The sequence below is a fragment of the Oncorhynchus masou genome, chromosome 19 (genome assembly GCF_036934945.1).
Source record: "Oncorhynchus masou masou isolate Uvic2021 chromosome 19, UVic_Omas_1.1, whole genome shotgun sequence".
In the NCBI taxonomy this organism is placed as follows: Eukaryota; Metazoa; Chordata; class Actinopteri; order Salmoniformes; family Salmonidae; genus Oncorhynchus; species Oncorhynchus masou.
In genome coordinates this window covers 2,792,345-2,808,304 of record NC_088230.1, presented here as the reverse complement: position 1 = coordinate 2,808,304, position 15,960 = coordinate 2,792,345, and the positions used below count along the sequence as shown (strand labels likewise).

Here is a 15,960-nt window from a genome sequence, read left to right as displayed (position 1 = left end):
TCTATCAGTATCCTGCATACAGTATTCTGTCTCTCCATCTATCATCATCCTGCATACAGTATTCTGTCTCTCCATCTATCAGTATCCTGCATACAGTATTCTGTCTCTCCATCTATCAGTATCCTGCATACAGTATTCTGTCTCTCCATCTATCAGTATCCTGCATACAGTATTCTGTCTCTCCATCTATCAGTACCCTGCAATCAGTATTCTGTCTCTCCATCTATCAGTATCCTGCATACAGTATTCTGTCTCTCCATCTATCAGTATCCTGCATACAGTATTCTGTCTCTCCATCTATCAGTATCCTGCATACAGTATTCTGTCTCTCCATCTATCAGTATCCTGCAATCAGTATTCTGTCTCTCCATCTATCAGTATCCTGCATACAGTATTCTGTCTCTCCATCTATCAGTATCCTGCATACAGTATTCTGTCTCTCCATCTATCAGTATCCTGCATACAGTATTCTGTCTCTCCATCTATCAGTATCCTGCATACAGTATTCTGTCTCTCCATCTATCAGTATCCTGCAATCAGTATTCTGTCTCTCCATCTATCAGTATCCTGCAAACAGCATGATGTCTCTCCATCTATCAGTATCCTGCATACAGTATTCTGTCTCTCCATCTATCAGTATCCTGCATACAGTATTCTGTCTCTCCATCTATCAGTATCCTGCATACAGTATTCTGTCTCTCCATCTATCAGTATCCTGCAATCAGTATTCTGTCTCTCCATCTATCAGTATCCTGCATACAGTATTCTGTCTCTCCATCTATCAGTATCCTGCATACAGTATTCTGTCTCTCCATCTATCAGTATCCTGCATACAGTATTCTGTCTCTCCATCTATCAGTATCCTGCATACAGTATTCTGTCTCTCCATCTATCAGTATCCTGCATACAGCATACTGTCTCTCCATCTATCAGTATCCTGCATACAGTATTCTGTCTCTCCATCTATCAGTATCCTGCAAACAGTATTCTGTCTCTCCATCTATCAGTATCCTGCATACAGTATTCTGTCTCTCCATCTATCAGTATCCTGCATACAGTATTCTGTCTCTCCATCTATCAGTATCCTGCATACAGTATTCTGTCTCTCCATCTATCAGTATCCTGCATACAGTATTCTGTCTCTCCATCTATCAGTATCCTGCATACAGTATTCTGTCTCTCCATCTATCAGTATCCTGCATACAGTATTCTGTCTCTCCATCTATCAGTATCCTGCAATCAGTATTCTGTCTCTCCATCTATCAGTATCCTGCATACAGCATACTGTCTCTCCATCTATCAGTATCCTGCATACAGTATTCTGTCTCTCCATCTATCAGTATCCTGCAATCAGTATTCTGTCTCTCCATCTATCAGTATCCTGCATACAGTATTCTGTCTCTCCATCTATCAGTATCCTGCATACAGTATTCTGTCTCTCCATCTATCAGTATCCTGCAAACAGCATACTGTCTCTCCATCTATCAGTATCCTGCATACAGTATTCTGTCTCTCCATCTATCAGTATCCTGCATACAGTATTCTGTCTCTCCATCTATCAGTATCCTGCATACAGTATTCTGTCTCTCCATCTATCAGTATCCTGCATACAGTATTCTGTCTCTCCATCTATCAGTATCCTGCATACAGTATTCTGTCTCTCCATCTATCAGTATCCTGCATACAGTATTCTGTCTCTCCATCTATCAGTATCCTGCATACAGTATTCTGTCTCTCCATCTATCAGTATCCTGCATACAGTATTCTGTCTCTCCATCTATCAGTATCCTGCATACAGTATTCTGTCTCTCCATCTATCAGTATCCTGCATACAGTATTCTGTCTCTCCATCTATCAGTATCCTGCATACAGTATTCTGTCTCTCCATCTATCAGTATCCTGCATACAGTATTCTGTCTCTCCATCTATCAGTATCCTGCATACAGTATTCTGTCTCTCCATCTATCAGTATCCTGCATACAGCATACTGTCTCTCCATCTATCAGTATCCTGCATACAGTATTCTGTCTCTCCATCTATCAGTATCCTGCAAACAGTATTCTGTCTCTCCATCTATCAGTATCCTGCATACAGTATTCTGTCTCTCCATCTATCAGTATCCTGCATACAGTATTCTGTCTCTCCATCTATCAGTATCCTGCATACAGTATTCTGTCTCTCCATCTATCAGTATCCTGCATACAGTATTCTGTCTCTCCATCTATCAGTATCCTGCATACAGTATTCTGTCTCTCCATCTATCAGTATCCTGCATACAGTATTCTGTCTCTCCATCTACCAGTATCCTGCAAACAGTATTCTGTCTCTCCATCTATCAGTATCCTGCATACAGTATTCTGTCTCTCCATCTATCAGTATCCTGCATACAGTATTCTGTCTCTCCATCTATCAGTATCCTGCAAACAGCATACTGTCTCTCCATCTATCAGTATCCTGCATACAGTATTCTGTCTCTCCATCTATCAGTATCCTGCATACAGTATTCTGTCTCTCCATCTATCATCATCCTGCATACAGTATTCTGTCTCTCCATCTATCAGTATCCTGCATACAGTATTCTGTCTCTCCATCTATCAGTATCCTGCATACAGTATTCTGTCTCTCCATCTATCAGTATCCTGCATACAGTATTCTGTCTCTCCATCTATCAGTATCCTGCATACAGTATTCTGTCTCTCCATCTATCAGTATCCTGCATACAGTATTCTGTCTCTCCATCTATCAGTATCCTGCATACAGTATTCTGTCTCTCCATCTATCAGTATCCTGCATACAGTATTCTGTCTCTCCATCTATCAGTATCCTGCATACAGTATTCTGTCTCTCCATCTATCAGTATCCTGCATACAGTATTCTGTCTCTCCATCTATCAGTATCCTGCATACAGTATTCTGTCTCTCCATCTATCAGTATCCTGCAAACAGTATTCTGTCTCTCCATCTATCAGTATCCTGCATACAGTATTCTGTCTCTCCATCTATCAGTATCCTGCATACAGTATTCTGTCTCTCCATCTATCAGTATCCTGCATACAGTATTCTGTCTCTCCATCTATCAGTATCCTGCATACAGTATTCTGTCTCTCCATCTATCAGTATCCTGCAAACAGTATTCTGTCTCTCCATCTATCAGTATCCTGCATACAGTATTCATACAGTATCCTGCATACAGTATTCTGTCTCTCCATCTATCAGTATCCTGCATACAGTATTCTGTCTCTCCATCTATCAGTATCCTGCATACAGTATTCTGTCTCTCCATCTATCAGTATCCTGCATACAGTATTCTGTCTCTCCATCTATCAGTATCCTGCATACAGTATTCTGTCTCTCCATCTATCAGTATCCTGCATACAGTATTCTGTCTCTCCATCTATCAGTATCCTGCAAACAGCATACTGTCTCTCCATCTATCAGTATCCTGCATACAGTATTCTGTCTCTCCATCTATCAGTATCCTGCATACAGTATTCTGTCTCTCCATCTATCAGTATCCTGCATACAGTATTCTGTCTCTCCATCTATCAGTATCCTGCATACAGTATTCTGTCTCTCCATCTATCAGTATCCTGCATACAGTATTCTGTCTCTCCATCTATCAGTATCCTGCATACAGTATTCTGTCTCTCCATCTATCAGTATCCTGCATACAGTATTCTGTCTCTCCATCTATCAGTATCCTGCATACAGTATTCTGTCTCTCCATCTATCAGTATCCTGCATACAGTATTCTGTCTCTCCATCTATCAGTATCCTGCATACAGTATTCTGTCTCTCCATCTATCAGTATCCTGCATACAGTATTCTGTCTCTCCATCTATCAGTATCCTGCATAACAGTATTCTGTCTCTCCATCTATCAGTATCCTGCATACAGTATTCTGTCTCTCCATCTATCAGTATCCTGCATACAGTATTCTGTCTCTCCATCTATCAGTATCCTGCATACAGTATTCTGTCTCTCCATCTATCAGTATCCTGCATACAGTATTCTGTCTCTCCATCTATCAGTATCCTGCATACAGTATTCTGTCTCTCCATCTATCAGTATCCTGCAAACAGCATTCTGTCTCTCCATCTATCAGTATCCTGCATACAGTATTCTGTCTCTCCATCTATCAGTATCCTGCATACAGTATTCTGTCTCTCCATCTATCAGTATCCTGCATACAGTATTCTGTCTCTCCATCTATCAGTATCCTGCATACAGTATTCTGTCTCTCCATCTATCAGTATCCTGCAATCAGTATTCTGTCTCTCCATCTATCAGTATCCTGCAAACAGCATACTGTCTCTCCATCTATCAGTATCCTGCATACAGTATTCTGTCTCTCCATCTATCAGTATCCTGCATACAGTATTCTGTCTCTCCATCTATCAGTATCCTGCAAACAGCATTCTGTCTCTCCATCTATCAGTATCCTGCATACAGTATTCTGTCTCTCCATCTATCAGTATCCTGCATACAGTATTCTGTCTCTCCATCTATCAGTATCCTGCATACAGTATTCTGTCTCTCCATCTATCAGTATCCTGCAAACAGCATACTGTCTCTCCATCTATCAGTATCCTGCATACAGTATTCTGTCTCTCCATCTATCAGTATCCTGCAAACAGCATACTGTCTCTCCATCTATCAGTATCCTGCATACAGTATTCTGTCTCTCCATCTATCAGTATCCTGCATACAGTATTCTGTCTCTCCATCTATCAGTATCCTGCAAACAGCATACTGTCTCTCCATCTATCAGTATCCTGCATACAGTATTCTGTCTCTCCATCTATCAGTATCCTGCATACAGTATTCTGTCTCTCCATCTATCAGTATCCTGCATACAGTATTCTGTCTCTCCATCTATCAGTATCCTGCATACAGTATTCTGTCTCTCCATCTATCAGTATCCTGCATACAGTATTCTGTCTCTCCATCTATCAGTATCCTGCATACAGTATTCTGTCTCTCCATCTATCAGTATCCTGCATACAGTATTCTGTCTCTCCATCTATCAGTATCCTGCATACAGTATTCTGTCTCTCCATCTATCAGTATCCTGCATACAGTATTCTGTCTCTCCATATATCAGTATCCTGCATACAGTATTCTGTCTCTCCATCTATCAGTATCCTGCATACAGTATTCTGTCTCTCCATCTATCAGCTTCCTGCAAACAGTATTCTGTCTCTCCATCTATCAGTATCCTGCATACTGCATTCTGTCTCTCCATCTATCAGTATCCTGCATACAGTATTCTGTCTCTCCATCTATCAGTATCCTGCATACTGCATTCTGTCTCTCCATCTATCAGTATCCTGCATACAGTATTCTGTCTCTCCATCTATCAGTATCCTGCATACAGTATTCTGTCTCTCCATCTATCAGTATCCTGCAAACAGCATTCTGTCTCTCCATCTATCAGTATCCTGCATACAGTATTCTGTCTCTCCATCTATCAGTATCCTGCAAACAGCATACTGTCTCTCCATCTATCAGTATCCTGCATACAGTATTCTGTCTCTCCATCTATCAGTATCCTGCAAACAGCATACTGTCTCTCCATCTATCAGTATCCTGCATACAGTATTCTGTCTCTCCATCTATCAGTATCCTGCATACAGTATTCTGTCTCTCCATCTATCAGTATCCTGCATACAGTATTCTGTCTCTCCATCTATCAGTATCCTGCATACAGTATTCTGTCTCTCCATCTATCAGTATCCTGCATACAGTATTCTGTCTCTCCATCTATCAGTATCCTGCATACAGTATTCTGTCTCTCCATCTATCAGTATCCTGCATACAGTATTCTGTCTCTCCATCTATCAGTATCCTGCATACAGTATTCTGTCTCTCCATCTATCAGTATCCTGCATACAGTATTCTGTCTCTCCATCTATCAGTATCCTGCATACTGCATTCTGTCTCTCCATCTATCAGTATCCTGCATACAGTATTCTGTCTCTCCATCTATCAGTATCCTGCATACAGTATTCTGTCTCTCCATCTATCAGTATCCTGCATACAGTATTCTGTCTCTCCATCTATCAGTATCCTGCATACAGTATTCTGTCTCTCCATCTATCAGTATCCTGCATACAGTATTCTGTCTCTCCATCTATCAGTATCCTGCATACTGCATTCTGTCTCTCCATCTATCAGTATCCTGCATACAGTATTCTGTCTCTCCATCTATCAGTATCCTGCATACAGTATTCTGTCTCTCCATCTATCAGTATCCTGCATACAGTATTATGTCTCTCCATCTATCAGTATCCTGCATACAGTATTCTGTCTCTCCATCTATCAGTATCCTGCATACAGTATTCTGTCTCTCCATCTATCAGTATCCTGCATACATTATTCTGTCTCTCCATCTATCAGTATCCTGCATACAGTATTCTGTCTCTCCATCTATCAGTATCCTGCATACAGTATTCTGTCTCTCCATCTATCAGTATCCTGCATACAGTATTCTGTCTCTCCATCTATCAGTATCCTGCAAACAGTATTCTGTCTCTCCATCTATCAGTATCCTGCATACAGTATTCTGTCTCTCCATCTATCAGTATCCTGCAAACAGTATTCTGTCTCTCCATCTATCAGTATCCTGCATACAGTATTCTGTCTCTCCATCTATCAGTATCCTGCATACAGCATACTGTCTCTCCATCTATCAGTATCCTGCATACAGTATTCTGTCTCTCCATCTATCAGTATCCTGCATACAGTATTCTGTCTCTCCATCTATCAGTATCCTGCATACAGTATTCTGTCTCTCCATCTATCAGTATCCTGCATACAGTATTCTGTCTCTCCATCTATCAGTATCCTGCATACAGTATTCTGTCTCTCCATCTATCAGTATCCTGCATACAGTATTCTGTCTCTCCATCTATCAGTATCCTGCATACAGTATTCTGTCTCTCCATCTATCAGTATCCTGCATACAGTATTCTGTCTCTCCATCTATCAGTATCCTGCATACAGTATTCTGTCTCTCCATCTATCAGTATCCTGCATACAGTATTCTGTCTCTCCATCTATCAGTATCCTGCATACAGTATTCTGTCTCTCCATCTATCAGTATCCTGCATACAGTATTCTGTCTCTCCATCTATCAGTATCCTGCATACAGTATTCTGTCTCTCCATCTATCAGTATCCTGCATACAGTATTCTGTCTCTCCATCTATCAGTATCCTGCATACAGTATTCTGTCTCTCCATCTATCAGTATAGTAAAGGTAGACACACACCAGATAGGTGCAGTGAAATGTGTTGTTTTACAGGGTCCGCCGTTGTAGTACGACGCCTCTGGAGCATATTAGGGTTAAGTACCTTGGTCAAGTTTTCTCACCTCGTCGACTCGTGTATTTGAACCAGCAACCTTTAAAATACTGTCCCAACACGCTAACCGCTAGGCTACCTGCTGCCCTACGGCTGGAAGAATGTCTGCCATGGCCTCAAGATGATTCCAGACAGTGCTGGTAATAATGGCTCACTGGAGTTAAAGCAACATATACTATGCAGCATCATCTAACTTTGATATATGCCTCATGTAGAACGGAGGAATTTTGCTCTCAGCACGTCTGAGAGACTGCAGGCGTGAGATGTTTCTAGAACCATCCATCTCCCAGACTTCTCAACACTACAGTCATCAGTAGGGAATCCAACTCGTCTCAGACTGCTTTTCCAAGATCCAAGGTCTCTTAAGAACTGAAGCCTGTCTTCGCGTTTGACTAAAAGCGTTGGAAGTTCGTCAGACATTGTTCGTCAGAGAGTGTGTGTGTGCGTATGTTTGAATGTATGTTTTGAAATTGCACTAGACAGTCTGTGTGTGTGACACTCCGTGTGTGTGTCTGTGTTTTGAACATTTGTCAGACATGCAGACTTGGTTGCCAGAAGAGTCAAAATCTCAAACAGAAGAAAAATATTGCTTCTGAAAAGTTCACTGTAATACTAATGGACGCCTCTGAGCTGGGGGATTTGATTGGAGGGCGTTGGGGGACATGTAGGGGACATTTATCAGTGCGACACAGCACAGAATGCTCTTTGTTTGATTGGGCAAATTAGTGGGGAACTAATTTGCTTCCGCTGCAAAATCTTTCACAGACTCTTTTTGTTGGTGTTAATTGACCTCGCTGAACCACTTTGTATTCTGCCCTGATGACAGAAGAATGGGAGAGAAAATATCATTGTTATTCATTTCTGGTGCCTCGGAGGCAGTGCCCAGTTGCTCTGTGCTTTAGCATGGTTTGCATTAAAGACGAGTGGTTGTGTGTGTATGTTTCCACAGGGATATATGGTTTATAATGTGTATTTACACTGCAGTGGACAAACATCCCCAGTGAATGTGGAGGTATCTCTGTTCAGGCCCTCACTATTATAACCAGTGTGACTGGGTATTGAACCCAGTCTTTTGCCTGCCCCAAGACTGTGTTATCCAACTGAGCTAAAGCCTAGGACTAACTTGTCTGAGGTAATACAAGTGTCATGGTCTCCGGCAAGCATAGTTATGGTTATATAAGTTACTTACGCATCCCGCGGGCCTACTTTACCCAACCACCTCGGATGCTGTACAGACACATTGCCCTGGTGACTCCACAGGCAACATCATCTACCCCTGCATTTACCACCTGCTGCCATTCATAACGACATACTGGCCATTCATTACTTAGACATTAATGACGATTATTCATGAACCGGGGGGCCTGTTGTCCGGACCGCTGGCAGTCTCTATGGGGGTGCCACAGGGTTCACTTTTCAGGCCGTCTCTCTTCTCTGTATATATCAATGATGTCGCTCTTGCTGTGATTCTCTGATTCACAACACCGTTCTGTATACTTCTGGCTCTTCTTTGGACACTGTGTTAACTATCCTCCAGACGAGGTTCAATAACCATACAACTCTCCTTCCGTGGCCTCCAACTGCTCTTAAATGCAAGTAAAACTAAATGCATGCTCTTCAACCGATCCCTGCCTGCAAAGCCCCATATACTACCCACCACTGCGACCTGTACGCTCTCGTTGGCTGGCCCTCGCTTCATACTCGTCGCCAAACCCACTGGCTCCAGGTCATCTACAAGTCTCTGCTAGGTAAAGCCCCACCTTATCTCAGCTCACTGGTCACCATAGCAGCACCCACCTGTAGCACGCGCTCCAACAGGTATATCTCACTGGTCACCATAGCAGCACCCACTCGCTGGTCATCCCCAAAGCCAATTGGCCGCTTTTGGCCGCCTTTCCTTCCAGTTTTCTGCTGTCAATGACTGGAACAAACTGAAAAAATCACTGAAGCTGGAGACTCATATCTCCCTCACTAGCTTTAAGCACCAGCTGTCAGAGCAGCTCACAGATCACTGCACCTGTACATAGCCCATCTGAAAATAGCCCATCCATCTACCTCATCCCCATACTGTATTTATTTATTAATCTTGTTCTTTTGCACCCCAGTATCTCTACTTGCACATTCAGCTTCTGCACATCAATCACTCCAGTGTTTAATTGGTATATTGTAATTACTTCGCCACCATGGCCTATTTATTGCCTTACCTCCCTTATCCTACCTCATTTGCACACAATGTATATAGACTTTTCTATTGTGTTATTGACTGCATGTTTGTTTATTCCATGTGTAACTCTGTGTTGTTTGTGTCGCACTGCTTTGCTTTATCTTGGACAGGTCACAGTTGTAAATGAGAATTGGTTCTCAACTGGCATACCTGGTTAAATAAAGGTGAAATAAAAAAAATGAAAAGCGTGCCCCGTGTAATGTCATGCTTGGCGACAGCTTGGTGTGTGTGTGCGTGCACGTATGTGTGTGTGCATGTGCGCATATATGTGAGTCACTGCGTGTGTGTGTGTGTGTGTGTGTGTGTGTGTGTGTGTGTGTGTGTGTGTGTGTGTGTGTGTGTGTGTGTGTGTGTGTGTGTGTGTGTGTGTGTGTGTGTGTGTGTGTGTGTGTGTGTGTGTGACGTCTTAGCTGATGTTAAGAGAATATGCTGAACCTCGCAGGTCCGGTTGGGCTGATGATGATGATTGGTTGCCACTCTTCATAGTCTACTCCCGAAGTCATACCTCTCACTGATCAGTTTCATTCTCAGGAAGTCAAATCGTGATCTGATTGGTTGATTGGGCTGTTGTTGTCATTGCCATAGTACCAGACAGTGGGAGTCATCTACTCCTGCTACTTCCTGAGTTTGGGCTTCCAGCAACAACGGCAAAAAATATGTTTTGTTTTCACGTACACTGTATAGGTGTATTGAAATGTGGTGTTTTACAGGGTCGGCCGTAGTAGTACGGCACCTGGAGCAAATTAGGGTTCAGTGCCTTGCTCAAGGACACATCTACGGATTTTTCATCTTGTCGGCTCAGGGATTCAAACCAAAACCTCCCGGTTAGTGGCCCAACGCTCTAACTGCTAGGCTAAAGTCACACTGTCAGACACAGTGGGGGGTAATCCTGGGAAGGTGCTAGAGCTGCAGTGGCTGTGTTATTAATGGCACACTTTGATTTTTCATCTTGTCGGCTCAGGGATTCAAACCAAAACCTCCCGGTTAGTGGCCCAACGCTCTAACTGCTAGGCTAAAGTCACACTGTCAGACACAGTGGGGGTAATCCTGGGAAGGTGCTAGAGCTGCAGTGGCTGTGTTATTAATGGCACACTTTGATTTTTCATCTTGTCGGCTCAGGGATTCAAACCAAAACCTCCCGGTTAGTGGCCCAACGCTCTAACTGCTAGGCTAAAGTCACACTGTCAGACACAGTGGGGGTAATCCTGGGAAGGTGCTAGAGCTGCAGTGGCTGTGTTATTAATGGCACACTTTGATTTTTCATCTTGTCGGCTCAGGGATTCAAACCAAAACCTCCCGGTTAGTGGCCCAACGCTCTAACTGCTAGGCTAAAGTCACACTGTCAGACACAGTGGGGGTAATCCTGGGAAGGTGCTAGAGCTGCAGTGGCTGTGTTATTAATGGCACACTTTGATTTTTCATCTTGTCGGCTCAGGGATTCAAACCAAAACCTCCCGGTTAGTGGCCCAACGCTCTAACTGCTAGGCTAAAGTCACACTGTCAGACACAGTGGGGGGTAATCCTGGGAAGGTGCTAGAGCTGCAGTGGCTGTGTTATTAATGGCACACTTTGATTTTTCATCTTGTCGGCTCAGGGATTCAAACCAAAACCTCCCGGTTAGTGGCCCAACGCTCTAACTGCTAGGCTAAAGTCACACTGTCAGACACAGTGGGGGTAATCATGGGAAGGTGCTAGAGCTGCAGTGGCTGTGTTATTAATGGCACACTTTGATTTTTCATCTTGTCGGCTCAGGGATTCAAACCAAAACCTCCCGGTTAGTGGCCCAACGCTCTAACTGCTAGGCTAAAGTCACACTGTCAGACACAGTGGGGGTAATCCTGGGAAGGTGCTAGAGCTGCAGTGGCTGTGTTATTAATGGCACACTTTGATTTTTCATCTTGTCGGCTCAGGGATTCAAACCAAAACCTCCCGGTTAGTGGCCCAACGCTCTAACTGCTAGGCTAAAGTCACACTGTCAGACACAGTGGGGGTAATCCTGGGAAGGTGCTAGAGCTGCAGTGGCTGTGTTATTAATGGCACACTTTGATTTTTCATCTTGTCGGCTCAGGGATTCAAACCAAAACCTCTCGGTTAGTGGCCCAACGCTCTAACTGCTAGGCTAAAGTCACACTGTCAGACACAGTGGGGGTAATCCTGGGAAGGTGCTAGAGCTGCAGTGGCTGTGTTATTAATGGCACACTTTGATTTTTCATCTTGTCGGCTCAGGGATTCAAACCAAAACCTCCCGGTTAGTGGCCCAACGCTCTAACTGCTAGGCTAAAGTCACACTGTCAGACACAGTGGGGGTAATCCTGGGAAGGTGCTAGAGCTGCAGTGGCTGTGTTATTAATGGCACACTTTGATTTTTCATCTTGTCGGCTCAGGGATTCAAACCAAAACCTCCCGGTTAGTGGCCCAACGCTCTAACTGCTAGGCTAAAGTCACACTGTCAGACACAGTGGGGGGTAATCCTGGGAAGGTGCTAGAGCTGCAGTGGCTGTGTTATTAATGGCACACTTTGATTTTTCATCTTGTCGGCTCAGGGATTCAAACCAAAACCTCTCGGTTAGTGGCCCAACGCTCTAACTGCTAGGCTAAAGTCACACTGTCAGACACAGTGGGGGTAATCCTGGGAAGGTGCTAGAGCTGCAGTGGCTGTGTTATTAATGGCACACTTTGATTTTTCATCTTGTCGGCTCAGGGATTCAAACCAAAACCTCCCGGTTAGTGGCCCAACGCTCTAACTGCTAGGCTAAAGTCACACTGTCAGACACAGTGGGGGTAATCCTGGGAAGGTGCTAGAGCTGCAGTGGCTGTGTTATTAATGGCACACTTTGATTTTTCATCTTGTCGGCTCAGGGATTCAAACCAAAACCTCCCGGTTAGTGGCCCAACGCTCTAACTGCTAGGCTAAAGTCACACTGTCAGACACAGTGGGGGTAATCATGGGAAGGTGCTAGAGCTGCAGTGGCTGTGTTATTAATGGCACACTTTGATTTTTCATCTTGTCGGCTCAGGGATTCAAACCAAAACCTCCCGGTTAGTGGCCCAACGCTCTAACTGCTAGGCTAAAGTCACACTGTCAGACACAGTGGGGGTAATCCTGGGAAGGTGCTAGAGCTGCAGTGGCTGTGTTATTAATGGCACACTTTGATTTTTCATCTTGTCGGCTCAGGGATTCAAACCAAAACCTCCCGGTTAGTGGCCCAACGCTCTAACTGCTAGGCTAAAGTCACACTGTCAGACACAGTGGGGGTAATCCTGGGAAGGTGCTAGAGCTGCAGTGGCTGTGTTATTAATGGCACACTTTGATTTTTCATCTTGTCGGCTCAGGGATTCAAACCAAAACCTCCCGGTTAGTGGCCCAACGCTCTAACTGCTAGGCTAAAGTCACACTGTCAGACACAGTGGGGGTAATCCTGGGAAGGTGCTAGAGCTGCAGTGGCTGTGTTATTAATGGCACACTTTGATTTTTCATCTTGTCGGCTCAGGGATTCAAACCAAAACCTCCCGGTTAGTGGCCCAACGCTCTAACTGCTAGGCTAAAGTCACACTGTCAGACACAGTGGGGGTAATCCTGGGAAGGTGCTAGAGCTGCAGTGGCTGTGTTATTAATGGCACACTTTGATTTTTCATCTTGTCGGCTCAGGGATTCAAACCAAAACCTCCCGGTTAGTGGCCCAACGCTCTAACTGCTAGGCTAAAGTCACACTGTCAGACACAGTGGGGGGTAATCCTGGGAAGGTGCTAGAGCTGCAGTGGCTGTGTTATTAATGGCACACTTTGATTTTTCATCTTGTCGGCTCAGGGATTCAAACCAAAACCTCCCGGTTAGTGGCCCAACGCTCTAACTGCTAGGCTAAAGTCACACTGTCAGACACAGTGGGGGGTAATCCTGGGAAGGTGCTAGAGCTGCAGTGGCTGTGTTATTAATGGCACACTTTCGTGGCGGTTTAAAAGTCCACATATGTGCTTTGAACATTCATTTAAAGGCGTTTCAAATGTGTGTGAGCTCATAATGTTGGGTTGCCAACGGAGAAGGGTTAAGGCCTAGAGTTATTGTGTTACTGACATGTCACTTATCTGTTGTTTGGTCTGTGTAGGATATGAAGCTTCGAGAGCTGCTGGACGTCAGCACCCTGGTGGGGAAGATGGAGAACCGGATGCTGACGGTGGTGAGCGGACCAGACATGGTCAACATCACCTACCTCAACTTCATGGCCTTCCAGGAGGAGATCGCCAAGGTAAGTAAACATGAATAATCCACTTATTACAGAGGAATAGGGCTTTAGTACACATGAATAAGGGCTTTGGTACACATGAATAGTGCCTTTATTAATCATGAATAGGGCTTTATTAAACGTGAATAGGGCTTTAATAAACACCCATAAGGACTTTATTAATCATGAATAGAGATTTATTAAAAATGAATCGAGTTTTATTAAACCTGAATAAGGACTTAATTAATCACAAATAGGGCTTTATTAAACATTAATAAAGACTTTATTAATCATGAGCAAGGCTTTATCAAACATGAATAAAGGCTTTATTAAAGGTTTATTTGATGTAGTTGATGTCAACATCAGTTACCTCTCTTAGGAGGTTGGCCAAAGTGCTTATAACTAATTCATTAATAACTAAGCTATTTCAGTCCATGAAGTGTGAGTTAGTTAAGCTTGTTAGACTTACACTGAACCCATCATTCCTCCAGTGTATAATTATAAGGTCTGGTGTGTGGGTGGCTAGTTTGCACCTCCAATCGATCCTCGCGACTGTGTTTCTTCCTTCTGACGGAGTGCTTATGTGTATGTGTGTTCTTCCGGTGCAGGAGTGGGCTGAAGAGTTGTTTGGCCTGGCGTCTAACCTACTGGCGCAGAACATGTCCAGAGAAGCATGCCTGGAGAAAGCGTAAGTCCCTGGACACATCACGCATCACACACTGGAAGGCAGCAGTTCACACCCATCAGGTCTGCAGGGCGCTTCTCACCGCTTCACACTACTCACAGAGAGAGAGGGGGGGACAGAGAGAGAGCAAGAGGGGGTCAGAGGGAGAGGGGGGCAGAGAGAGAGCAAGAGGGGGTCAGAGAGAGAGAGGGGGGGGCAGAGAGAGAGCAAGAGGGGGTCAAAGAGAGAGAGGAGGGGAAAGCAGAGAGAGCAAGAGGGGGTCAGAGAGAGAGGGGGAAAGCAGAGAGAGGGGGGAAGCAGAGAGAGAGCAAGAGGGGGTCAGAGAGAGAGAGAGGGGGGAAAGCAGAGAGAGAGCAAGAGGGGGTCAGAGAGAGAGGGGGGGCAGAGAGAGAGCAAGAGGGGGACAGAGAGAGGGGGAAAGCAGAGAGAGAGGGGGAAGCAGAGAGAGAGCAAGAGGGGGTCAGAGAGAGAGAGAGGGGGGGAAAGCAGAGAGAGAGCAAGAGGGGGACAGAGAAAGAGAGGGGGAAAGCAGAGAGAGAGGGGGGGAAAGCAGAGAGAGAGCAAGAGGGGGTCAGAGAGAGAGGGGGGGCAGAGAGAGAGCAAGAGGGGGACAGAGAGAGAGAGGAGGGGAAAGCAGAGAGAGAGCAAGAGGGGGTCAGAGAGAGAGGGGGGGCAGAGAGAGAGAAAGAGGGGGACAGAGAGAGAGGGGGGGGCCGAGAGAGAGCAAGAGGGGGTCTGAGAGAGAGCGAGAGATGGGGTGAATGCACACACACGCGCACACACATGCAAACGCATACACACACACACACACACACACACACACAGATACTTGCGCAAAGACACACACATTCACAGACACACACTTGCGCACTCTCACACTCTCTCTCGTTCTCTCTCTCTCTCTCTCTCTGTCTCTCAGTCAAATTTATTTATAAAGCCCTTTTTACATCAGCAGTCACAAACTGCTATGCAGAAACGCAGCCTAAAACCCCAAACAGCAAGTAATGCAGATGTAGAAGCACAGTGGCTAGGAAAAACTCCCTAGAATGGCAGGAACCTAGGAAGAAACCTAGAGAGGAACCAGGAGAGGTTCTGAAGGGTGGCCAGTCATCTTCTGGCTGTGCCGGGTGGAGATTATAAGATTACATGGCCATTAAGGCCAGATTGTTCTTTAAGATGTTAAAATGTTCAGTGATGACCAGCAGGGTCCAATAATAATCTCAGTGGTTGTAGAGGGTGCAACAGGTCAGCACCTCAGGATTAAATGTCATTTGGCTTTTCATAGCCGAGCATTCAGAGATTCAGACAGCAGGTGCGGTAGAGAGCGAGAGGGGTAGAGTCTAAAACAGCAGGTCTCCGACGTTGAGCACGTCCGGTGAACAGGTCAGAGTTCCATAGCTGCAGGCAGAACAGTTGAAACTGGAGCAGCAGCACGACCAGGTGGACTGGGGACAGCCAGGATTCATCAG

General features: G+C 44.7%; 1 protein-coding gene across 5 annotated transcripts in view; it reads left to right on the top strand.

Moving 5' to 3' along the window:
* Positions 1-15,960, top strand: part of LOC135505715 (1-phosphatidylinositol 4,5-bisphosphate phosphodiesterase beta-1-like) — a 352,313-nt gene that overhangs the window by 202,383 nt on the left and 133,970 nt on the right. For all 5 annotated transcript variants that reach the window (XR_010450312.1, XM_064924778.1, XM_064924779.1 and 2 more), the window contains exons 4-5: positions 13,690-13,830; positions 14,415-14,494. Coding sequence is in view for 4 of the 5 variants with exons in the window: in XM_064924778.1 (XP_064780850.1) it covers positions 13,690-13,830; positions 14,415-14,494 (221 nt within the window). In the remaining variant the exon portion in view is untranslated. The remainder of the gene's footprint in view (positions 1-13,689; positions 13,831-14,414; positions 14,495-15,960) is intronic.